General features: G+C 38.3%; 1 protein-coding gene across 7 annotated transcripts in view; it reads right to left on the bottom strand.

Moving 5' to 3' along the window:
- The window catches only part of NAALADL2 (N-acetylated alpha-linked acidic dipeptidase like 2), a 400239-nt gene that overhangs the window by 121395 nt on the left and 250989 nt on the right, over nucleotides 1-27855 (bottom strand). For all 7 annotated transcript variants that reach the window (XM_018912780.3, XM_018912779.3, XM_050978009.1 and 4 more), the window contains one exon: nucleotides 14520-14670. In XM_018912780.3, coding sequence (XP_018768325.1) covers nucleotides 14520-14670 — 151 coding nt within the window. The remainder of the gene's footprint in view (nucleotides 1-14519; nucleotides 14671-27855) is intronic.

The raw sequence follows: 27855 nt of genomic DNA, 5'->3' as shown, positions 1-27855 counted from the left end.
CTGAAAAAAGCTGGGGAGGATGTAATCCATAGCAAGTATTTAACAGAGGGATCATTATTGTTTTCTTTATCAACACAAAGATAAAAAAATTAGGATATGATAATTCAAAGAAAATGACTGATGGAAGCATAAGAAAAGCACACCATCCATGGGACATAGAAATCACTGGCCTGATATTCTCAGCCCTGACATTTCTGAAACTACTGAAGCTTTTCTTCCTCAGGAGTCAGGCATTTCCTTCCTCTCTTTAGTTCAAGCAAGTTCAGAGATGCCCTGTGAACTGAACTTCTTTTCTGGATGAGCAAGTCAGTCTCTGCAATTAGAACATTCACAGTCTCTGGCTGAGGACAATTTACTGAATAAAGCTTAGTTTTTGCAAATTGCACATGCAAGATGTTGCACAGCCACCAGCCTCAATCAGACCAATGGACTGAAGAGCCATCAGCATTTTTTAGGAAGCACTCCACAACAACTGGAGCATCATTATCTACCAGCACTGGGAAGGCAATATCAGAAGGCAATATTAGAAGCTGCAATATGTATTTCCTCCAATACACTCCCTCCAGAAGTGACTTCTACATCTGAGACAAAGGGCAGCACCGAGGAAGGGAGAACCTGAAACAGAAGTGAGATTGCTGTACACTGCCTAAACATACTGGAGCACTAATTACCCATTTCTGCTTCTAATTGGTCTCACACTCAAATCACCACAGGCACAAGTACTCAAATTAGCACCTACACCCAGTCAGAAATGCAATGTATGGGCACAATTACAGTTAGAACAAGAAGGTAATTCAGCTGCAAAAGTGCTTCTTCCAGCTTTAAATCATAACAAATATTGCTTGGTAAATTCTACTAATGCAGTTCAGTAGAGGCTAAAAATAAGCCATCCTTTTCATCACTGAAATTTAAGGCCAAAGACTTTCTTCTGCCTTATATAAAACTGGATATATGAAAAAATCCATCAGCTTTTAGCTAAAGGGAAATCCATGTTTTCATATTTGGAACAGAAGCATGCTCACATCAAAATCTAGTCCAGGACACATCAGTGCCTCAGGTCTGTGTCTGGATGTTTTATGGGGATTTATTTAAACATTCATTTCTTTTACTCCCTCTGCTTTATTCTTTTCTTTTTTTTTCCCCTAGCAGGATAAGACTTCCAAAAAGAGTTTAAATTCAGCATCACAAATGACAGATACAAAATGCGTTGGAGTTTGAGGCAATTTCTATTATAATGATGACTAAAATATTAAACCTCTATCCTCTATAAATATTTTTAGTAAGCTAAAACCAGTATATTTGCAATGATATCTGTGTCATGAGGACATCTCTTACAACTCATTTACTTTCAAAGAATGACAGAAATGGTGAGGTTGGAAAAAATCCACCCAAATTCATCTAGTCCAACCTGCCTGCTCAAGCAGGGTCTCCCCAGAGGACATTACTCAGGATTGTGTCTAAACTGGTTTGGAAAATCTGTATTTTAAGATAAATTTTTAAAATTTATTTTAATTAATCACACAAAACATTATTATTGTAATTTCCACTAAAATGCACTAATGTCTTTACATTCACACAGCAAACAAACCAAAGGGAGTGCAAAAGAAAAGCAGAATATTCCAGTGGGCAAAATGAACAAAGCCAGAATTCAGTGTGTGTCTCTTCAACTAACTTTACAGTTGGGATTTTAGCTCTGTGCATTTCCTTGCACAACTCAGAAAACAGGAGCAGCAATATCTCTTCTGCTCAGGAATTCTAAATCCCAACATTTGTTCTTTAAACATGTGACAACCAATAATTAAACATTAAACTTGTCGGAACAAATGACTTTAAAAAGTCAATAAATGTCCAAAATATGATTTTTTCTTTACTTGCAAAGCTTCCTAGATAAACTGTATATAAAATGCACATCAATTTGCTATGCTGGCTGTCCATTAGCCTTTAGAAGTTTTTTTAAGAAACAGTAATTCCAACAATTTAATTATTCAGTGAACAAGCAGTGGGTGACTGGAGTCCTGCAGGAAGACAGGGAATCTGGGTATTGCAAAGTCATGTTCAGCAAGTAAAAACCAATTAATATGAGGATACCTGCCTTCTTATCACACCACTTACTGGGATATCAGTGCATTAGCTCAGCTGTAATAGCTCAGCTTTGCTGGACTATCAGAGCCAGTTTAAGCAAAGCTGCTGTAAACATTTGTGTATCTGCAGATCCTGCCATGCACAACTGATTCATATTGATACAGCAGCAATCCCATACCTCAGAAAACCCAAGTGATGAATCTGACTAAATGATGCTGTGCCTCCTTCAGCACTCTCAAAAACTGCTTATGAGCTCTCAAGACCATTCCTTGAAGCAAGGGGGAAAACCAATATCATTAAGAGTTGCAGAGTATGTCAGAGAACTCACTAATGTATTTCTCACATGTCAGGAACCACTTAATGAAAACTCTAAAATTAGGTTTGATCCTGTCATCTTCCTCCTCGCACAGCACTGTGTGAAAAATCTTCTTTAATGCCTGCAATGTACAGGCTGTAACAACCCAAGTACCCACATTTCATCCATCCAATTCTCTCTTTAAAGTTAAAGCACACAAAACGTTCACTGCTCCTTTCCATTGTGACAATTGCTGCTATTTTTATCCTTTAGACTGGGACACAAATGAATACTTGCCATTGTTGTAATTGCATCAGATGGACATGTTAAACCAGGTGAATCAGTCACTTCTTCCACTGCCAATTACAACAGGTGCCACAGAAGTTCTCCCCTATTTTAATTTAAATGGCTGCATCCCACCAACACACAAAGCACCTCCTTCTTTGTCCTCACAAAGGCTGAAGTCCTGAAACTATGGATCAAGAGTGAAGATCAGGAAATTAATCATACAGCAGAGCTGATAATAACAGTGGATTCAAATAATACAATATAATAGCTGATTCAAAAGAAAAGGAAAAAAAAAGAAGCTGAGTTTTAGTTAAAATGAACATCTCATTCTGTTGATTAATGTTTAGGGTAAGAATTGAACTGTGGAAAAAACTGTGCAGTTCAGGCCAATGCTGCTTACATTTAGTCCAGTAATTTGTTTCTTCCCAATCCCAGACACCTTTTCCACAGGTGTTGCACACAGGGTGCACTGACCAGCTGGGCTGTAAGGGAGAGCACTGTAAGGTGGAACAGCTCTGGGGTTTCTGGCTCCATGTCACAGTTCCCAGGTTCTTCTAGGCCATCCTGCCAGAGCTCACTTACACTGTTACTACATCCCCATACCTGTGTCAGCAAAAACTCAGCTGTCAGGCTGAATTCATTCAAAATTTGTGTTCCCTGATGCAGAATCACAGCTCAGGTTGGAGAGGACCTCTGGAGAGCACCCAGCCCAGCCTGCTCAAAGCAGTGTCAGGAGCAGCTTTTTGGGAATCTTCTCTGGGAAAGAAACTGTCTGTGCAATCTGCTCCAGGCTCTGCCCACCCAACAGGAAATGTGGTGTTCACAGTACTCAAATGTTCAACAAGGAAATAACAATGGAAAATGAAAAAAAAAAGGGGTTTTTTCCATCCTAAGGCAAGGTAAGACATGAAGATTTCTGTTCACAAGCTGACCCATGGTGAGGTGTGCACGCCAGGAGAGGAACATCCCACAAAATCACAGCACTTTCCTGCAAGTTTCAGCTGTCCTTTTCTGCTGTAAAAGAACCATCAGGGAACAGTTTTTGTAGCAGTTTCTATGAATGGAAACTCTTGTCTGATTTTTTTTTATTCCATGAAGTTAAAGGAACAATTGAGACAAAGTATTTTAATAAACAAAAGTCCTGTAGAAACAAAGCAGAAAGAACCTGACCCCAAAACAGGAAAGACATTAAAATTCAAGAATGATCTCTGCCAGGATCACAGAGATTTTAATTTAGAAATGAGTATATAGATTTGTGTTCCTAAAAATTACTTTATCAAGATTTATGTTACAATTTGTAAGCCTCTTGCAGTATTTCTACATATGCTTTAGGATTTGTCAATCTATTACAGGATTTGCAATTCAACTTTTCATCTTACAAAGTAAAGGAGAGATGTATCTAAATCTTATCTTAAAGCACTGATTCCTAAATTAGGGCTTCAGAGTTCACAATTACAGGTCCTTTGGGTAAACCAGAGGATAAACCCAGACTCTAGAAACTCAGATGTATTTTGTTTGAGATAAAATTGCCAGAAACTCAAAAAATAAAAGTGAAGGTCTAACTTGTGGAAAACACTGTTGACCAGACTACTGCTCCTGCCTAAGTCTTTTTAGCCCAGCTCTTTAACAGGCATTGTATGTTGTATTAAAACCAAAAATTACATAAAAAAAGCATGAGTGATGCCTAGCAGCTACAACACCTACTCAAAATCCATGCATGTCATCCTCATTTCTGTTCTGTTTTGGAATTCATTTATTTTTTTAACTGATTTATTAGACAGCAGCCAAGCTGCTCTTTGAGGCAGGACACTTCCTCCAGTATCTGGATGTCTAGAAAGTAATGCTTTCACTTCAGAACCAGTATACTCATAGAAATAAAAGAGGTAAGAGCATCTGATTACCTAAGATGACTCCAAAGTAAACAGCAATAGTTATTTAGCACCTACATTTTTTGGTACTTCTGAATTTCATGCAATCCACCCCACCCCTTTAAAAAAAAAAAAAAAACAAACAAACAACAACAATAACAAAACAAAACAAAAAAAACCAAAAAAAAAAAACCACCACTAAAAGTACTTCAATGAAATGACCCAGATAACATTTATACAACTCTCCTTGCACGAGTAACCTGATGTTAACTCAAGACATTTTCCACTCCTGCTATCTTTGCAAAGCCTGTATTCCCTTTCAGGGAAACTTTAGAGAAATTTCTCAAGAAAGTCCATGCCAGGTGCTGTATCTCATTTTTCAGAGAGCAGCACGTTCCACTACTGGCCCAGAGAAATATTTTGCCCCTTACCAGCAAAACTCAAAGACATATCTATTGCAGCAGTTTTGGGAGGGAGCAGAGTAACCTAAAAGGGAATTAATTCTTAGTTTTACCTCACCTTTGCACCTAATTTACTACTACAGTAAGGAAAATGGATTTTATACAAAAATTACCATACAAAAATTACTGCTGCTCACGCTGTAACTGCAAAAGGCTTGGCAAAGTGTGGTTCAGTTCTTCCAGAGTATGCAAAATACTGCTGAAAATCCCTTGCAGTCATGGATTAAACTAGGCTTGGCAGAAATCACTAAGTGAACTAGCTGAAAGACCACTGATGCTTGGAAATCAAGAAAAAAACCCCAACAAACCTAGGCATTTTAAAACCTGAGTAAGCCAGCTATTCTAAATTTAGCCTCTTTGTTATGAGCATTACACCAGAAAGGAATAGACTGTCACCACGTGTCAGCTTTAGCTGACATCTGCTAGAAGGAGAAAAAAAATTCCCTCCAAGTTAGGCAGCACAAGCTGCCTAATTTGTTCATTATATATTTTGTAAAGGGTGGTCCCTATAGCACAATATTTTAAATAAATATGCAAATCATTATATTATTATTCTAAAAGATCTATGACATCAAGGAGGTTTTAAATAACCCAAGAGGCTTCACTCTTTTTTTTGTTTCATTAACTCAACAGACCCACCTGTCAGCTATGTAAAATCACTATATAAGAAGTATTGGAAGTTACACACACTTTGTGCAAATGGTTTTCTTAATTGAAACTGAAACAGTTCTCAAAGTTTCACAGGTTTATCAACAGAATTCTCATTACCTGGTTCTGCACATGAAAAACATATCAGAAAACCAGAAGCCTCTGTTCTCACTCTGGCATTGTACCCATCACACAGCAATTATTGACTGGCACCTCTGCATACAGCATAATCCAAGAGCACTGAAGAAACCAGGGTGGTGAGCTGTGACTGCCTCCTTGTCAGACATTCTCTCACTTGTAAGAAATTCTCTGATACTGCACAGCTGACCCTTGGTGTTTTTTCCAGCAGTATCCCCTTCCCAAAACGAAGCTCCATATTTTCACAGAGCAAACACCAGAACTTTTTAATTTGTTTCCGTAGAGGAAAGGAAAGAACACATTTGGATCACACCTGGTGTAGAGTCTCTGATTGCAGAAAGCAGTCTTGCACTTTGTACCAGCATCAGTAAACTCATCTAAAGCCCCTTAGAAGTCCCCAGACCTCCAGTTATGCTGAGTGAATTTAAGCAACTGTCTGCACTGGCTCCTAACATCACACCTAAAGACCGTGCAGGCAGAGGAAGCTCCACTCATCCATGGATCACCGCTGGACACGAGTCCTCACTTCTTCCCTGTCCAAATGGATTTTCCAAGGCTACATTCTGCCATACCTAAGGAATCTTCACCACCCAGACTGCAGCTAAGATAGGCTGGGATGCTGAGCATCTGACAGGTTGAACAAAGAGCTAAAGAGAGCACTAGCTGGAGGAAAATGTAAATTTATTCATCAGCCCTGCTGGCCTGGGAACCCTGAGTGATGAGGGAGCTCATGGATGTCACACTGAGGTCAGAAAGATCTTGGAAAGTTCATGGTGATGGGAAGAGATTCATGAGGACATGATGAAAGCAAATATCACTTCCATCACCTTTGAGAAGGCAGATCTGGGTCAGCCATACATGAGTCACTGTGAGGGTGTCAGAACAAATAATCTTGGAAATAATTTCCAAAAAATATGAAGGACAAGAAGATGGTATGAAGCTGAATGGAGTGGTATGAAGCTAATGGAATGGAGCATTTGACTTCTAAAGAGAATCTGAGAGACACAGAATTGTTTACTCTTGAGCAGAGAAGACTTGTGGGGAATCTCATCAAAATGTGTAAATAATTGATGGGGGTGTGGAAGACTGGAGCCAGTTTGTTCTCCAGAGGTGTTCAGGGTCAACAGGCACGAACTGAAATACAGGAAATCCCCCTAACAGAAAAAAACCCAAACTATTTTATGGTGACAGTAATCAAGGACTCAAAGAGGTTGTACATGTGCTTGGAGATGCTGCAAACCCAACTGGAAAATGACCCAGGAAACTTGCTCTAGGTGACTGCTTTGAGCAGGTGGCTGGTCCTTCAACAATCTCCTCAGGTCCCTTGTCCAACTCAAGCATTGTCCAATTCTTTCCTCCTTAACTGACACCAGGATCAAGGATATCCCAAGCACTCCATGATCCACCACACCATGGAGAACGCTGTCACTGAAATCAACCCCTTCTTCTTTCCCACCCACACCACCTCTTCCCAGTTCTTCTGGGCAGAGCATTTTTCTGTCTCTGAAAGGAAAACACTGCAAATCTGAAAAACAAAACAAAACAAAACACCTCTCCCCCCCTCAAAAAAAACCCACCAAAACCAAATCCAACAGAATTACCTTTGAAAAGTACAAGCAAAATGCTTTGGAAAATTGGCCAAACCCAAACTGCAGTGAATTACTCATGTCTTTCAGAGCTCTGCAGATGAATACTACATAATATGATAGTACTCATTTATGCAACAATGAAATATTTTCCACATCTCCATTTCAAGATGATTAGGTTTTCTTTTGGGGGAGTTCCTACCTGTCTGAAAGTAGGAAGAGGTGCTATTATCTTTTTAATGCAGCTGCTGGATATGGTAAAGCAGTGGGCTGGAACAGAGATCAAGTCATGTTAAAGATGCTTTGGTTTAGTCTGGCTTTCAGTATTCCAACATCACCAGGAAAAAAAATTCAATTATAAAAGTAATTATATCTTTAATTGCTTAAACAATCAGCCAGCTTACTTTATGGTGCTCTTGCTACTGAGCAGGTGAACTTGCAGGAGTTACATTGTGGTATCCCAACTTCAGCAGAGCACTGGGAGGATAAAATACCACGGTAATACATTTACCAATGTGTGAGATAGAGAGGCAAGCTTTATAAGGAAACATTATTCCAAATATATATATAAAAATCTGCTTTATCTTTTTATAAGGGGTATCTATTCTGGTTCTGACATTTGTCCCTTTTGGACAGAATTAATGCTGAATCTGACCAGAGTTTGAACTTTGAGACAGTCGTGTTTCTGCAATTAGAGCACCATTAATAAATAAGTATAGATAATAATCTACCAGACATGCCTGTCTTTTTCTCTGACACGTCATCTTAGCAGCATGCTGGAATAAAACACAGTCTTCTTCAAAAACTTGCTTTGTACATACAAAATCAATTAGAAAAAGGCAAAACTTACAGTGAATTGGGTCCAAAATGGTCAAATTGTTCAACCACATAGCTTTCACCTCTTCCCTATATTTTATCAACTTTGACATAGAAAAATTCAGTTTTTTAAAAAGTTTAAAAATAAATTAACGTTCTTTCAAAAATCTCCTTTCTATGTACAAAAGTAAATTAATACTTAATAAACCACTAAAGGCAGCTTAACTTCACAAAAACATTTTGCCACCGGGCATTTCTTTTAATTGAACTTAACATTTCATTGAAAAATTAACAGTTTAAAATCTGCACTGTCCTAACAGTCTTGTTTGGAGAGAATCTTAAATTCTGACAAGTGTAATTTTTTTAGAATATACAGTGTATCACCTGCAATGGAAGAAGATGATAATTAGACTCAGCTATTAGAAATACAGGAAAGTCAGGCATAGCACACTGAGGTTGTTCTACTAGAATACTACAATCTGAGTTTTGGAGCCTACAAAACCAGGAAAGAACACAGGAATGCCACAGAAGGGTGTCAAGTAGCAAAGTGGCCACAGAGCACACGGCCCATAAAAAGGAGCCTCCCATCCCAAATTTGTGCAAAGACAACAGATTTCAACCAGACTCTGCAGGAGCAGCTTCCAAGGCACCAGCTGGGTGCACTGCCACCAGTGATGTTTGCTGTTTTGTGAGCACATAATAAATCAGCTCACTTGCACACATTATGCTGGGCTGAAGTATGCCAGTAAAGCTATGGCAGGATTCACTGCAATCATGACTGCACAAAAGGTTCAAATAGTCCAAATTCACTTGTGAGTGGCGTAGCTTCGAAAGTCTAATCTGGACTCTATTTAAATGTTATTTTTGCTGGATGAGAGAAAAAGCAGCTTCACTGGAAAACATTCTGTAGTGAGTTGCAGCTGTTTAGTAGTAGTTTGAAACAGCCTGAAATGTTGAAAACATTGACAAGTCCTCTGCCACTTCTAAGGCATCAGGAAGAATTTAGTCATTATGTTTTCCACTGAGCTGATTTTGCAGCATAGGAAGTGCTGATTTGTTGCTTTCAAATAATCTGGTCTTCATCACTTGTACATTACATTTCTCTGATGGATTCAAATTTTTTAATAACTTTCTGCTTGAAACTGAGGGAAGTTTTGACCATATGTTTCATGACGGCATTTGCAAAAGTCAAATGATAAATACAGGCTAGCAAGTTATTCCAATATCATTGCCAGTGATTTCTCCTCTCTTCTTCTAATATTCTAATTAATAAAATCACAATGTTTTCAACTCAGATTTGCTTCCAAGAAAAAAATATAGGCAGCAGTAGAATATATAAAGTGATTTCTGATATGCAATTCAGAGGTCCACACACTCAAACCTGTGAGCCTAAAATATCTCAGTGTCCAACTAATTCTCTCCATTTTAAATACATGCAAACCTAACTGAAATCCAGACAGGAGGAAAAACTAAAACCCACAAATCCAAAAATCTCAGAGCATGTAATTTGATACTTACCTAGAAGCTTACTTGCTTTATTATAACCTGAAAAATCTCAAGAGGCAGATCATGGATTTAGACACCTCTTGAACCATTAGTGATACAGATATTATTGAAAATCTGCTGAAATTACTACCTGTTGCTACTACAAAGGCCAGTATTTTCCAAAGACTTACCTCTCTATTGCATTAGCACTGATTTTTGTTCATACAGAAAATAACACAGTATATCTGATGGAGCAGTGTAGTTGGCCTGATAAACTCTTCATTTTTTATGGCAACCATTGAAATTATGTAGTAATTCCAAAATAAAATGATCAAGAGTACATGGAAACATATATACACACACCTAAATTGTAATATCAGACTTTAGCTTTTCTTTCTCCTCAGCCTCAGTCTGTCCTCAAGGAAAATCAAAGCACAGTGAACAGAAGCCTGACTGTAGACAGTCATGTTGCAACAAATTATCTTTCTATTTCATTTATCCAATGCTGTTAGCAGAAAGAAAACACAAATTTTGAAAAAGAAAAAAAATATTCCCAGAATCCTTTCCACAGCCACAGAGGCAAGCACAGAAAATATATTATTGTGGCTGTGTTTTGTTTTCAAAAAGAACAGACAAACCAGGGCTGAGGACATCTTGTAAAAAGTCATGATGATTTATAACAAACCATTTTAGAACATATGTTGCATATGCATGGTTAAAACCATTACACAATGTTCTATTTCCCAGCTAACTTCTGCTCAGCTGCTGGCTTCAGAGGAGTAAAATATCATGAAGTGAAGGACAGAAAGGACAAACTGAGGTTATCAGGCAGGGCACACCAAACCTAGAGAATCACAGTGCTGACTAAAAAATGAGCAGGGACACACTTCCATCCCAGCAAGCACCACTGACCCACACTCCAAGCAGTGGCAGCAGTTCCCTGTGGTGGCTGTAGAAGAACTGGCTAAGAATGGCACATTCACATTCAATTAAAGAACAGCACGTTTCTAAAGAGGTAAATGTCATGGGGTTTTTATGATGCATATTGGGTGCTGAAATTTTGTTGAACTGTGTGTGGTTCCAGCTTCCAGACCCTACCCTGCCACATTCTCATTATCCCTATTCCACAGGGTAAGAGGAAAGTTAGATGGAAAAGATCACTGATCAGGGCAAAGACAGAGAGATGACTTATCAATTACCACCATGGGCAAAACAGTGTCAGCAACTGCCAGGTAAAAGAGATTGGGATAGTGAGAAACAAACCTGTCACCCTGCCCTTTTCCAGACTCAGTTTCACTCCCCTGCCTGTCCAGCAAGCTTGTCCCTTCTTAAATACACTTCCAGAGCATCACTGACTTTGCTGATGGCCTCAGCTGTGGCCTGCAGTGGATCAAATCCTTAACAATTCCTTGCCTTCCTTGTTCCTGCCTCTGAGATCAAATCCTATTACCAGTGTCTGAGGAATGCTCAGGTCAATTCTTCTGTCTGAATAATGTGCACTATTCACAATTCCAGGGATTTCCAATGTCACATTTCCCATGCATTTTCTATGTCACTGATTTTTTCACCCAAATTCCTGTGATATGGCTCACATGACCAGCTGTTAACCATAACCTAAACCATGCATGACTTCCACACACACCCCTTTTTTCTTACTGCCATAACCTCTGCATAACAATTCCCTAAAACATTACACTTCAAACTCCAGCTGATACCATAAGATTGTATTTTATAGCTGTTATATTTCAGCATTTAAAAGCTGTATTTTCTATGATGCCATCTGAACTCTTCATGAAATAATTTCTATTCTCCTTGTGCACAGATAGGGATTCTATTATGAGGCACCTTATCTGATGGGCAGGGTTCTCAGTGCTTATCACAATGCCACTTTTCTATTTACATAGTAGGATTGACAAATAGATTCTCACCATATTTTTGTTTACTGAGCCATTTCCTGTGTGGAAACAAATTTGATTTGAAACAGCTCTGAAGTCTAGCAATGGAAAAATCCAATATGTGTCTGTCATACAAAGGTGGGTGAAAGGAAGTGCAGCAGTCAAAAAGTCAAAATGGAAAAACAAAACTAGATGGGGAAAGCATTTAAGTTTTACACTATTCTTCTAAACTTTATTTTCAAGGCAATTTTTCTACACAAGTCTCTTATTTCCTCAGCAAGCTTCTTAATCCTGTATGATTACTTCCTTGAGTTCCACCCCCCATTTTGAAATGATCTATTTCATTTCAAAAGCAGCAACATAGAGGAAATATTTTTAAAAATGAAGGACACTTGTCTTTAGCAGTCAGAATCACAAAGAGAGAAATGATGCTCACAAAGGATTCCATGATTGTTTCAGGACTGATAGGACTGGAAGAGTCTTAAGAACAGAAGAATTAAATTATGAAACAGAGCTGCAAAAACTTTCACATAAGTGCTGTTCACTTCCCCTTCTCATCATTACTTTTTCCCCTTTGTTAAACAGAGATCAATAAAATCATTCTGCTCGTAGGTAGTTGGCATCTCAAACCCATCCTCAAGCTATTTCTATACATTCAAGATGATTCATATGCAGAACTGCAGCATTTAATCTTCATGAAACAGAAAATGTGAGCTGAAACCTCATGAGAACTCCAAAATTCTCTCAGAACTATTACATAAATCCCATTTTAAAATGTTGTCAACTTTGAGAAAAGATCTGTAAATTATACCCTTTCCTGAAGATTTTTTTTCCCTAGGAAAATACTGAAGCATTCCAGTACGCTGGTACCACTGAGAAATTTGTTTTCAGACTAAAAGAACAGGAGAAACAAAGGCAGCAGCACGAAAATCCAAGTTTCCTACCTTTTATTCACCAAGTACAAGACTAGCTTTGGATCACTCATCCTACCAGGAATTTCCCAGTAAAAGGGAGAATGTTGGTAGGAGCAGCCTCGAGCTTGAGCTTGTGATAGTAACAGTTCTTCTGGCAAAGTGTGAAGTGCAGATGGTGTCAAAGACATGCCAATAACTTAGGCAGGAGCTTCCAATAAAATCTCTTGTAGTGCTTATTACACTCTGTGAATCAAAGTGAAAGGGGCAGCCCAGGCTCTCTGGCTCCTTTATCCCACACCAGGCAGTTGAACCACTGTGCATCCAAGTGCAACCCCCAGGGAAAAGCCTGCACTCCAGATGCACTTGTGTCTGTCCCAGGCAGGAGCTACCTCTAAGCAAGTCAATTCACAGTCTCCAGAGAAGCAAAATCACCATCAGAAACAGAGGAATTACTTCCTTCTGATCTACCTTCCAGTGACACAACCATAAAAATAAAAAAATTAAAAAAAAAAAAAGGGTTTTCTCAAGTATTCCTTTGAGCTCCTTCCAGCTCATCATGGCACTCAATGATCAAATCATCTTCAGCATGATAACCTGCTCCTGCCTATGAATGTTCCTCAGAGATTTCAAACCACAGACAAGCCACACTAAGGCTTCTACCAGAAACCATCAATGCACTTGTAACACCATTGTCCATATAATTGTGCTTCTCTTTCCCAAACTGGAGATTGGAACACACACTGCAGATGAGATAATTTACTGACAGAAAACTAACACATAAGGTTTAAACACTGAAGTGGCATCTTCATGTTGGTGTATCTGTTTTAATTAGCTTTACTTTTCATGTAGGGTAAATAAAACATTAAGGAGTCAGCCAGACAGAGACACCACAAACTGTTTTTCAAATAGCTCCATGAAATGAGCAAGAATAAAGCTTGAAGAGTGTTATATTTACCTCTGTAGCTCCCAGGGCACTTTTAAGAACACTGGGTCAGGTACACTGAGACACTGAGAAAATGTGCAATTTCTTTCCCACTGAGCTGTCAAGGCATTCATGCTGTGAATAGCTAACACCCTTCTTTGACAACCAGGCAAATATTTCTATTTTCTGCCATTCTAGGCATGACGTATCTCCACGTTGCCTCAGTTGATTTAGTGCCAATTCAAGTCAAACTTCAGATGTCTGAGCCAGGAACCGGACAAAATATTCTTGATGAAGCCTTGTCAAAAAATCATAGACTGCTGCTTAATACATTTCCAAATAGTTAGATAGTAAAAAGGGCTGCAAAGTTGAAAAAGCTGCAGAGAAGCAGAACATACACACTGAACAGCCAGAATGGAGACTTAAGCAGCACATACAAGTCAAATAAGCTGCTGCTTCTATTTATTCTTAACATTACTGCAAAAACATCCCACATAAAATTATATAAGATAATGTTCCTTGAGACTGTGTTGCTCCTTGAAATCAATTCTGTATTTCCCAGCTTTCAAAAATACATGTATTTAGAGAAGCATAATTAATAACAAAGTCTATCTGGGCAAGGCTAAATGAACACACCCTATTGAAGTGACAGTAGCATATAGGTACTATAAACATTATTTTCTCTTAATACTTTAAAAATATAAGTATCTAATGACATTTCACTTGCACCTACTGACCAAAAGTTTTCATTTCTGATATTATGAAAGAGGAAGATGGAATGAAGGGAATAATTCTTTCAGTGGGGACAGATCCCAGATCAGTACTTCACAGTCTTGGCTTCTGGCCGTGGGATGAGAAAAGACAGGCAGTAATAATGGTTCAGTGTGTGAATACTGAAATACAAAACACCATAAACCACTGAGAGTGCAGACTTTGTGCCAAGAATTTAAAGCACTTTTGAGACTGGATTCCATCCTTTAAGCCATGCTGCACTCCACAGTGTTTCCTTTCTCAGAGCCTCTCCTTCCAGCAAGATTTGGTTTAGTGTTTGAACTCCCATTCTTGCAATCTACAGAGAATTAAAATGCACATGAAGTGACTAAGGCCTGACCAGTACTTACCAATGCTGGCATAACCAGGCGTGGATGGATCTCCCCCAGTGTTCAAGGAGACCATAAAAGCTTTATCAGCAAGGTCTGCAGTCTTTGGCAAGTCACAAGGATCAGTGTAAACGAGAACACCACCAAACCCTGCATCTTCCAGCAGAGAAAGCTGAGGGAACAAAGCAAGACAGATGATCATTAACAACAACAGTGTCAAAAAACATCTTTTTTTTAAATTACTGCTGAGATAGAAGCTTTCCCATGCACCATGTTCTCACCAGATTGCTCTGTACTAAGCTGCACTGCCAAAGTGCTTGTAGCACTTCAACAGGTTTTCCTATGACATAAACACCACCTTGAAAATGCCTCAGTTTTGAAAATAATGTCACTAAAACACCTTGAGCTGACCTTCCCTATTTTCCATGTTATTATGTGTAAGAATTTCTTGCTGAGTTTACCTCTCCAAGGGCACAGCACATACTGCATGTTTGCCTACACTAGCATCAGGATTTCTGGACACAGTTACACTTCAGTTAAAAGGGAAAAGAGGAGTTTATAGAACATTAAAAAGAATAAAATTAAATTGGAAAATCCAGTCTATCTAACCCAAATGTTTGGATCTGTCTCCTGTCAGACAAATAGCTTTTATTTTGTCTCATCAGAACATCAAAGTTCGAGTTGGAACTGGAAATTAGAGTTTCCAAATATCCACAGAAATGGGCTGGAATATCAGGCAAACTTCCCCAAAGTCAAGGACAAAAGCATCCAAATATCATAACCTGCAGCAGCTTTTTTGACTGGAAAACCTCAGGTTTTTCTTTCATAAACAACTGTAAAATAAGAGGATTTCATTCCAAAATGGCCAAAATCAAATTGTAATGTGGCAAATACTCACATGAAATGAGATGACCTTTTCTGTGATGCTCTGCATATCTGGAATTGACTGAAGACTACTCACTGCCACAAAGCTATATTAATTTTTCAGACAGAAGTAATTCAGGTATTAAAGAATTATCTTACTATTCACTGGGCTGCTCTACTGATGACTTTCCAAATGTCTCCAAATGGTCTGAGGAATGACTTCAGGTATATCATGTTTCTACAAAACTCCAATTTCACAGGAACCTGAGGACTTTACTACACCTCTGTTTCTCAGTTCAATTGTCTTCTTCCTTCTACATTTTAGAACCTTCTTTTTCTTCTTGTGTATGTACATAATTTTCAATTTATCTCCTAGCTGCTGGTGTTAAGGAATGTTTATGCACAGTTCTTGGTGGCTTTACAAGTATGTAAATTACATGAATATATGGCATTCAGTCTGAGCCTCATAAGCATTTGGTGTTCAGTTCTGCTCTACTCGACAGCTAAGACAGAAAAATAGAAAAAGAGCAGCCTAATATTTGCAATATGCTAAAAATAGCAAAGTACTATTTGCCATTTCTGTAAGTAAATATATCTAATATTGTGCTTTGCCAAGACCTTGACACTTGTCTTGCATTCAAATATCTTGAATTCTGATAAGCAGATGCAAGTTGAACCTGTGAGTCACTTAATCCTACCTATCTTACACAAACAAGCAATCCACAGATGAAAAGGGATTCTTTGAGAGAACTCTAGTCAGATGAGTAGGAGAATGAGAAGGTGATTAGCTCAGATGCAAAAATATATTCCAGACCTTAAATGTAATGCAGGAATAGAGATTTCCCAAATGGTAGGTTCATTTATTATTGTTTTGCTCTGTTTTTAATTCGTGTTTGTATTCTGATATTCAGACAGGATTTGATTGCACAAAAAGTGGGGGGGAGAACTAGGGACACATCATAGCTAAATGATGTAACAGGCAGGATTTAAAATAACTATCATCTTTTCCTGCCTCCATATCCAGTATCTTTTTATTAATCCCTCGTTTATTTAGTAGCACACAAAACAGGAAAGACTAATTTTTATTTTTTTTTTAAAGAGAGTTTTAAAAACTTTGCACTTTAAAAAGATAATCACTATTAAATTCCTCAGTCTTAGTGAGAAAAAGTAAGAACACGTCTGCTATTCACAAAGTGCAGCAACCACTGCTGCCATGGCTACAATCTCTAGTAAGGAGTTGTGTCACACATGTGAAATTACAAAACAGCTTTCAGATTTCAGCTATAATTGCTGCTTTTTAACTTTACAATAGTGACAGCACAACTACATCAACAATAAATGTGCATTGTTGATTCCATTTTCACCCTAAAGACGCCAACACTTTACCAGCCATAAATTGTCCGAGCACAAAGAAGCCAAAGAAGGTTCTGCATATTTTTTTACAAGGCAGAAGATTGTAAATTAATTCCTTCAGGTAAACCAGTGCACATCTATTCAAATGAACGGATTATTTTAGATTAAAAAACCATCCAACAGCAAAATCTGCTCCTTATGATTTTGGATGTATGCATTGTCCCTCTCCCAAAGCCATAAACATCTCAGAACTAACTGGAAACAGCAGAACCTTTGAAAACAGATGCTGGTGCCCACTGTTAACCCTTTAGTTATTTATGGCTGTTCAGGTCCTCAGTTTTCAGAGTTACCTTAACAAATGTGACTGTTTCAATTCAGTACATTAAATCACCCCAGAAAACATTCTGGACTCAATTGAATCTAATGTGAGACACCTGCTGCTTTACCAAAGGCCCTGTCCTGTACCTGGGGACAGTTTAGCCTTGTAAACTCTACACACCACCAGGCACCATTAAACTGCCTTTTAAAGATGATATGGCTGAAGCAGTGAAGAGACAGACTGCAACAGTCTATAGAACTCAGTTTGGCTCTAAGGGGAAAACTCAATGCTGCTTCTCCATTTTAACTGCACCATCTCTCAGAGGAAACACTTCCCTTCTGCACTGACACACAGGTAACAGACCCCAGGTCCCTGCTCCACATTTCAGACAAGCTTTACTGTGGGACTTTGGCCACAAACCTACTGGCAGATACTGGGTCTGAAATCAGCAAGCTGAGCATGACTGTTTGCTGAGGAAAAAGAAAAGAAGTAACAAGAAACAGGGGCCACTGCCTTTCACAGGTGGCTTGAGTGTGTTTTAGCTCACCTGAGGCCAGTGTGCACCTGAATGAACACTTAATTAGAGGTTATATTAATGATCTGAACACAGAAAAAACCACAGACTGCAGCCTCTGTGAATCTCCAGCATCATGAGCTGCCCATCAGGGACTGATGGTAAGCAGGGAAGCAGTGCAGCAGGTACTGGCCTCAAGCTGTATTTGTTATCTTCCACCTGTGTGCAAAGTCTGACTCTCTGAAGATCTTTTCCCCTGCTCTCTTCCTCTCAGCTGAGACCACCCTTGCACCTTGTAAGCACCACACAGCGCAAAATCCATCAGGTAATCAGCCTTCATTTTTTTCCAGGGGCTAGACTGGACTGGTTACCTGCTAACCCCAGAGCTTCAGGAAATTAGAAACATGCCCACTGAGGCATGGAGCTGCTCCAGCAGTTCCCTCTCTTTCCAGCTGAAAATAAAGCGTGACTGAAGCAGCACTACTCTGATGTTCTGTGCATGGGAGCCACATCTGGGCTTGAGTTTCAGCTGTCATTTCATGGGCAGAGAGCAGAAAATCACATCACACTTTGGTCTCACCTGGATTACAGCAACCATGAGTACAGAGGGTTTCCTACACTATTCTCTCACTGCATCTGAACAGCTTGGATCCTGTTTCTAGAACCTCTGATCCAGCAAGACCTCAATGTTTAAAGATAAATAAATAAGCATGGCATCTTTTCCCTCCCATTTGTTGATTCCCAGCAACAGTTCTGCTACAAAGACTTGCTCTGTGTCATGTCAGGACCTTAAGACTTTGATGTAATCACTACCAGAGAAATGATAACATGAAGTGCATTTATTTGGGGAAAGAATCTAACAAGCATATCTAAGATTTTTTAAGATATTTTCTGTAATTGTTTTCCAAATTAAAATTAAAAGAATTTCAAAATTCTCAATTTTCAAAATTTTCTCCTTTTTTAATATCTAGAAGATTATTTCTAGGGTAGAGAGAGCCTCCTTTCATATTTCTTGGATGTCCTACAGATTGTGGGAAGAAAAGCAGAAGGGAAGGGTGAGAAACTTTACAATGTTAATCACAAAATCCTGCCTTTGAGCAATGGGGCTGCATGGCAGTGATGAGTAAAACCTACTTTGCACATCAGTTTACCACCCATTATATTTGTAAGTACATTCCTCTGCCAGGTAAAGCTATTCAAGCACAGTAGACTTCTCAATGACCAGTGCTCACAAGCATGTTGTGTGCTGGTTTGACTGGAAATCCACACACTAACATCTGGACAGCTGTGGCAGTTGAGGAAAAGCCTTTGGAGACTTCTCCTCCAAACCAAAAATCATGGTTTAATTCTGTAATCTTGCACAGAAAAAAACTTCAACATGCTGCTCCTACATGTGGTATTATGCTTATCAAGAACTGAATGTTCTGTCCCACACTTTTTCCTGTTTGCTGCCTGCTCATCTTCTACACAGCTTTATCAAAGAAAAGTAATTTGTTATGCATCAGCAGTTTTTAAAAATGGAATTTTTCACAATAGGATATTTGGACAATTAAACATAAGCCAGATATACTGCCAGTTCCTTGTACTAGATTTTAGCAACTTTTAATACAAATTGAGTGCATATTTTATTGCCAGATCTTGCTTACCACTGCTAAGAAATTCACAATGTTCAATCTAATTAAAAATGAAATTGAACTACAATTCCCTAGAAACAAGGCTGATTGGACTCAATAAGCTTTACTTAATTTATTTCAGAAACAAAATAATTGAATTGCTTACAGTCCAGAAAAAAAAAAGCTCCATTATTTGATGAGTATATAATACAAAGCCTTTCATATTGCTATTGCATTCGTACATCTTCAGGAAATACTACTCACTTCTAAATAAGCATGTAGAAGAACACTATATGCATAATAAGTATCATTAAATATTCAGTAAACATTAAAAAGAAACAGGCTGTATGAATGTCCAGATGAGCAACCTCCAGAAAGCCAACAGCATTTCCCTGTTCACACTGAAACTGTTATTTCTGATTATGTTTATGGTTATTCCAGGCTATGTTTAGACTCTATTACAGAGAGAATAAAGCTGAAGATCCATCATACAAAAAACAATTACACAAAGATGTAATTATAATCCTGCTAAATCATCAAGAATAAACTGATTAGACCCTTTGTTGGATTTTATGCATTCTGCCCAACTTTTAATCTAAAATCCACCGAACTGCCAACAGTCACAGACCAAAGTCAAATCTGACAATGTCCCCTAACTATTTTTTTCTTTTTTTCTTATTTGTTTTCCTACCACTAGAAAAATCAAGATCAGCAGACTGGATTTTCAAACACTATTCCCAGTGCAGGGCACTTCTCCCCCAGAAAGCTTCAATTTCAGGTTCCCCTCACCCTTCTGCACCCTGTGCAGGGCACAAAAACCACAAAAAGCAGACCCCCCCTGGGGAGGTGGCTGCAGTTCCACTGTGCCTGCAGCCACTCTGCTCACCACAAACATTTGGGGCACCTGCTCCCAACCCCAGGGGGCTCTCAGCTCCCTGCAATCTATTTCTTCTCACTTTGGGCTCCAGCAGCAGGGCCCCAGCCTGGAGATACCCCAGCCATGGGATCACAGAATGGTTTGGCTTGGGAGGGACCTTAAAGCTCATCTCATTCCAACCCCCCTGGAAATATCAGCAAGAGTAAAGGAGAAGATGAGCAGAGAGCAAGGGAAATACCTCATTTGTATAAACACCCCTCACTGTGCCTCATATGCAGGGTAAACTCATGACCTTTGATTATCTCTGTGGTCTTTTCTCAACTAAAATGTAAATATCCTTGGGGTACCTGGAATATATATCTTCCAGTATCAACACTGGAAGTTAGCAGTGTTGAAATGAAAACAGCCCAAGCCATCCTTCCATCTCCATGATAAAAGCTCCAAGAATGTAGCTGGTTTATGGGATCCACCAAGGCATCAGCAGATGCTCTCAGAACCCACAGCAATCAGTCAGACATTTGTAATTAAGGCACATTTGTTGCCCCCCATTTGTTAGATTGTTAAAACAACAGCTCCCTTCACTGGACCTGTGCAAAACCAATACCTATTCATTTATTTTATTATTCTCACAATTCTTATCCAATCTCTAGTACTGGAAAATTCTTCCAAAGCCTTTTGCTCTGGATTTTTGTTAAGTACAAAACATACTCCCTGCTCAACTCTTTCCTGGTCTATTACATTGCATCCAGGTTTCATGCCTTTAAAATAATGCCTTAGATGTAATATAACAGTCTCTTTTGAGACTGCATAACATTGCTATGTATTTTTAAATTTACATTTTATTTAATTTTATGTTTCCAAGTAGAACATATAAAGATATAGAGTGTGCTATATGTAAGCCTCAGGCATATCTATAGATCAGCTAAGAAAACTGAATATTATTAATTGGTTAATGAATATTTTAGCTTCATTTATGGAAAAGAGCAGTGTTTAACTACTTGGTTAGCACGCCTTTAAGTAAATCAATACTCAGAATGAACTTATTTATCTTCCTTATTAGAAAAACAGTCACAAACTAGGAGTGATAAAAGAAGTGATCATAAAGAATGTGCCCCAGTGCATAAAGTCATTTCAAGAACTATAAATATTAAAGAAGTTATTACAAACCTTAGCAATAAAAATTATTTATAAATTATCAGTACTAATTTCCACTCCTAAGCTCCCCTAGTTATTCCAAAATTAAAAATTAGGCTAGTCTTGGTTTTTGTTTCCTCACTGACATTTGAGAAACGAGAATTTTTTTTCCACAAGAACTTATTTATGAACTGTGCTACACAGGACATATCATGAATGCATCTTTCCTACTGAACACCCAGGTTTAAAGTGGAATATGTAATAAACTGAAGCACCACCTAATATATAACTCTGGTACAGCACAACTGCGGGCAATCCACACAAAAGATACAACAGCTGAAAAAGCCAACATGTGCAGCTTTTGTGTCTTCCTAGGTCCTTTCTTTTTCACTGCTTTCCACTCAGCACATCAGTAAAACAGAGCTCTGCCTCCTCCTGTGACCTACTAAATAGCCCATTTCACCAAAATGAAATAGTAGAAAGAGCTACATGAAGGAGGTGCAAGGTTGAAGCACTTGATGAGAACAGGGAAGGCAGCTGGATTAGTTTGGCAGTCACAAAGCCCTACAAAGTCATTCATTCACCAGCAGTTAGGGGAAAAAAAAAAAAGCCAAACCAACAACCCCTAGCTCCTCTTCAGTACCACCAGTCTACAATTAGTTCCAAAACATCAATCCAAAATTATGTCCTTGCCCTGTCTTAAAAAATAAATTGAAAAATATAAAATGTGAAAAATAGGTCCAACTTTCTGTCACTAAGATTTTTTTCCATGCAGTGATTAGGAAAGGAAGACCCCAATAACAAAACAAGGTCACACAGGGGTGTTTAAGAAAGATGTGGTAGTAAAACCCTTGCTCTGTCACTCTTCTCAACTAGGTCACTGACAGCACATTATTTTTGTCTTTCTCTGACAATTTTTTGGGGAAGAAGAGGAAAGACCAAAAGAAAATATCTTTTGAAACCTTGTACATTAAAAACATAGCTCCCTCCGATGGGCCCACAGAAAAGATTTAGCACCACTTACAGCTCCTAGAACTCCACTAAACTTTCTAAATGGCAAACAGAATACTGCAGTTATAAGATGAATGAAAAAGAAATACAATAAAACTCATGATCAATCAACATCTGTTACAGCACTGAAACTCCTAAGACAGAACTTGCAGAAAAAGTCTTTAAAGAATATACAACTTCACTCTGGGGGAAAAGAAATAAACAAACTGAAAACCAACAAAAAAGTCTAACAAATGCCAAAGCAAAAGCCTCCAACCTAAAAACCCAAATAAAAGCTCCATCCCAACACCAAGTTGCACTACAGGGCCATGTAATGAATGAATGGTCTGACACAGAATGAACACACAATCACAGGCCCTGGTGTATAGCCCAGGACAGAAACCTGTAGAAAATTGGGGAATATTTCCCAGTTCAGAACAAGCATTTTCCCTTGCAATAAGTTTGCAAAAGAGACAAAGTGGGAAAAAAAAAAAAAAAAACCAAACAAACCCACAAAGAGAACTTTCTGTTCTCAGCCACTAATTTCTTCTCTTTGTCGACAGTGGTGTTGACAGTGGTGACTAATTTTGTACTTACTATTGCTTCTAACTAAAAAGGTGAAAAGGAAGCCAGTTCAGGGTTACAGGGCAAGCTTACTTTTGCATCACTTGCTAATGGAAAATGCATCTCTATCCATTCTGTTTAGAAAATTGGTAGTTACTGAAATCCTCGTGCCTAAGCCTGCATTTAACTGCATCAGCTTCACAGCAAAGTAACACCCTCAATGTCAATAACCCTTAATTGGTAAGAAACTCAAAGTCAGGCTTTCTGACCTTTATTTGTTGGTCTCCTCTCTCAAGGAACAAGTGACTAGATGAGAGGAAAGTGCCTCAAATGGCACCAGGGAAGTTTCAATTAGATATTAGGAAAAATTCTTCACCAAAAGGGTTATCAAGCACTGGGAAAGGCTGCCCAGAAATGGTGGAGTCCCCATCCCTGGAGGGATTTAAAGATGTGTGGATGTGGCACTTGGGGACATGGTTTAGTGTTGGGTTTGGGGAGGGAACTTGAGGATCTTAAAGGTCTTTTCCCACCTAAATGATTCTGTGATTCACTGAGTATGAACCGAATTCTCTCAGGGGATGGAAAAATAATATATACATATTTGTTATCATTCTTTTTGATAGCAAATACTAAAGATTAATCCTAAAATATACAAAGTACACAAAGACAGTTAATTGTAGAGATAGACACAATTTAAACAGAGAAACTGATTAATACCCATCTTTCCAACAAGGGCCTACACAGTTAAGACACTTGGAGCAGGATGACAGGGCTTTTAAAATCAAATTTACCTTTTTGAGTTTTTGCCAGCATCTACTAAATTGTCCTTTCACACAAGAATTCTGAGGAGAATGATCTGTTCATATACCATTCCATGAAGATACTGAGTTAAAGAGGCAGCTCTGACAGTAAAACTCTGATCAACTCTTTGCTCCCAGTATGATAATCTTTGATTGTTAGAAAACAACTGAACACTTTGAAGGCTGTCTTAGAAATATTTATATTAATTTCATCTCACAGTCATTGATGTTAAGTTCCAGGCTTACCATTTAAGATCTTTTCAGCAACAAAATAACAGAAATATTCTAAACCACTCATTTGAGGGGCATTGTTTTCTTTTGGGGGGTTTATTTCCTCTTCAACTTTAATTAGAGAACAGGATTATAGTAATGTTAAAGACATCCTTTTCCCCCCCCCATCATTTACAAACATTTTCTGAGGCTGAACAAATCCTTGTGTAACACACCTTGACCACGAGACACCAACTAGCTTAATTCAGGAATAGATTAAAAGCTTAAAATTTGCTTGGGTGTTTTTTAAGGAGCACAGATTTGTAAAGAATTCATCACACTATCTATTAATCTTGAGACTAAGAAAAAAAAATCTCTTTCTAATACCCTTAGAGGGTGAAGACTGATGTTTAGCATACAGGTGGTATGGGGGTATGTTTAGCATACCAAGGTGGTACCTTGGTACCTGCAGAATTACACCAGTTACTCTGGGCTGTTCAGATTTAGATTGAAGCTGGAATATTTGTATATCTTTCCTTTTTTTCCCCCTCATAATAAATGGTAAAGCATCAGCAGAGTTTTATATACCTGCTTTCCAATGTCCAATTCTATATCAAGAAATGTTCAAGTATCCACACAGAGGACCTCATCACCAAAAGCTATTGCAGAGATAAACAGACCCACAGCTGAAATACCCCATTTCACAGAACAGTCATGATTATAATTAAATTGCTCCAGACACATCCTCCACTTCAAGGAGTCAAAACACCTATGATTGCAATTTCTAGAAAAGGGATACCAGGGAAAAAATATCATTTCCTACCTGCTTTGCAACCCATCCTCTCCCCTTAAGCGCAAGCTGTGCCAAGGAAGGATCTCAGGCTGACAGAGGGCATTTCTTACATGATGTTCTCACAGTGAAAGAAAGGAGCAGAGATTTTTCTGGTCAATAAGAACTTCTTGACAGATGACTAAGCAGCTGATCAATCTGGATGAGAGACTTTTGTGCACCATGACAGTTCATGGTGACAGGATCTCAACAATACAGGTGCCATGTGATGGCCGTGACCTTATTGTCATGTGAGGTTTTACCTGATCAAACACCACCCATGGCTACTTCTGCTGAAGGGGAAATGTTCTGTAAAATGTGCTGTGCAACACATTTAAGTATGGTTTTTATATTAAATAAAGGGAGTTTTAATGTGCTTTAACATAAAGTGGTGTTTTTCTACACTCTTCTGGAAAGCTCACTGCATCAAGCTGATCTCTTCACAGAGAACAAAGATCTGTTTTATTAACAATCAAGCTCATTTGGATATGTAAGCTTAGGATTTCTTGAAATTAAATAACATACTTGTAGTTTTATTATGCTTGCTAGTGAACAGAAAAAGGGAGAAATAGGTAATTTAAAGTACTCTTCCCCTGTTACCACTGGTATCACCCAAGTATTGAACAATTCTGCACTGTTGGCAGGTCAGAAGCAAATCTTATTTTCTGAATTTTCTGTATGCCTTGAAATGACTTCACCTTCAAAGAAAATAAAGCACACTGAGTGACAATGTCAGATTTTGTCCTTGCAGCTTTCAGTGAATCTGTACAGACAGTGTGCACATCAAAGTTCATCCAGTCAGGTATACTTGCAAATAATAAAAATGAGTAAATTATCCTTTAAATTAAGGATCCATTAAAAATACTACACTTTTTGTAAGATTCATTTTGCACTTCCAAAGAGTTCAAGCTTTTCTGAAAAAGCATTTATGGAAACAAAAGGCATTTGCAAACATATTCTATTGTAAGCACAAATGTCACAGCAAAATAGATTCCTGTGCATGACAGTTTCACATACATTTTTTTAATACTAATATCTTAACCTTTCCTAAATGGCTACTTTTTGATGAATAAAACTACACTGAAAAGGAACAAAATTTATATTAAATACTGTGTAATGAAAATTTCTGTGCTCACACTTCCAGCCCCACTTTGGTGAACAGAGCAAACATCATCTTTTAAAGATGCTTCCACTCAATGTCAGGTGTGAAGCACTGTGCAAATAACATCCTTGGACTCCTCTCAGGCATTTCAAACCAAGAAAAAAATACATTCTGCTTGGAATGGGACTGTTCTTTTCACAGCAAGAGGAGGCCAGATCCCAGCTCTCCTAATGCATTCCAAATTCTTTCCTTGTATCTCTTTTTAAGGAACATTGCAGCACCTTACCATGGTAAGGCACAGTAATTTCTACAGATGCTCCAGACTAATTAAACTCCAATGTCTCCTAAAGATTTCCTATGCCTGTAATCCAAGAATGGCCTGAACTAGCAGATTTGGCCTTGATTTTTTTCCTTACACTCCCTAATATGAGAAACAGGAACAGGACATGCCCAGGTGGTTAAGTGGATTAAATGTTATCATTTTTCCTCTGAGATTACAGTGGAGGCCTGACTGAAATGAGTTGTCAGGTCAGTTCCCCAGTGGAAATTTTATAACATAAACCCATCACATATAACTGAATACTGATATAAGAGGCAATACAGTCAATTCCCACTCCAGGGAAAACCAAGATTGACTCAGAAGTGAAATATATGCTTCCATCTTATGGGAAGGGAGGTGTCTCTAGGTCACCTCAAGGTCACCTCTGAGGCTGTGTGCTGAGAATTCTTGTGTCTGCATAATAACTGACAGTGGGAAAACGTAAATAACAGGTTCAGCTGTCAGTGCAGGCACTCCTCCATCCTTCACAAAATGCAAACTGTCCTCCATCTGAAATATTACCTGTATCCCCCCATAACTGAGCTGCCCTGACAGATCTCAGCCCATGCACCTTCTGTGGTTATTCACAATTAAATGGCTTTCCTGGGCAGCTTTGGGAGAGTCTGGATTTGTTGGTTAAGGTTTTATCTGATGAAGAGGCTGATTTTTGGAGAAATCAAGTGTACAAATCATGTGAAATTTGAACCAAACAATGAAAAATTGCACCTTAAGTCAATCAAGGAAAGTGGCCTCCAACTTTTTTTTCCTTAAGATTTCAGTGACTGTGATCATGTGATTTTTGTTTTCTTCCCCAATGACCATAAGGAAGTTCAAGAATCTTTTTATTTGCAACAACCCTGATTGACTCTATATATCAGAAAGAACCCCAATAAATGCTTAAAAAAAAAACCAAACACACACAAAAAAACCCAATAAAATAATCAATTACCTTGAAAATGAGCACAACTACAAATATGGACAATTGCTCTCAGAAGAGTATGCTCAATACTAAAAATAGACAAAAAAGCACCAAGAAAAACTCCAGAAGCCAAATACAAAAACCAAACTCACGTTAAAACATGAGAGTGTAGCAGGATAACAAATAAAGCAAGCTGCCATTTTGTTAGGCCTAGATCAAGAGAAAACAACATAAGTCTAACTTTGTTGCACGTGTTGTTTGTGAATTATTCACTGAGACCTAAGGAGGAAATTAAAATGTCTCAGTTCTCATATTGAAATGCACAATCTTCTCCTGTTAAGTGAAAATATGTTTGCTGTGGTAGAATTGCCTTCTGCACAGAAGGTTAGTTTAATGTTTTGGCAATCCAAACAAAATATGCCAAGTGGTTATTGCTGTACTTGCAAAGAGGGTGCCAATTATATTTGTAATGATGGACTTGGTGTTTTTCTTTTCAAATTCATGCAGAGACATCAAGAGGCCCAAATGGCTAAGAGTGAAATTTTGACTTTGGTGTTCCATGGCATTATGCAGTCAAAGAGAAAATTAAAAAATTTAATGCTGAAAGTCACCTCTTCCCTCTCCAGGGAAGACATGCAGTTACATATTTTAACCATCTATGCTCCACAAAATCCAGCCACAGACAATCTGAAAGGAACAATTCAAGTAATCCCAGAGAAAAGAATAAAATTTTTCCATAGGCTGGTTATTATAGATTGTAAAATATAAATATATATTTCTGGTTCCATGGAGGCAAATGAAAAGGTTGGATCTCAGCATCCAGCAGGTCCATGTTTCTACTCAAAGTTCTGATCATGTGGCAAATTACAGATGTATTTGAAAAGGCAGAATTCACATTTTCGTGCAGAAATCACAAGTGCTGATTTTGTGAACCACTTCTCAGAGTTGAG

This window comes from Serinus canaria, chromosome 9 (assembly GCF_022539315.1).
Source record: "Serinus canaria isolate serCan28SL12 chromosome 9, serCan2020, whole genome shotgun sequence".
Lineage (NCBI taxonomy): Eukaryota > Metazoa > Chordata > Aves > Passeriformes > Fringillidae > Serinus > Serinus canaria.
This window is presented reverse-complemented; position numbering and strand designations above follow the sequence as displayed.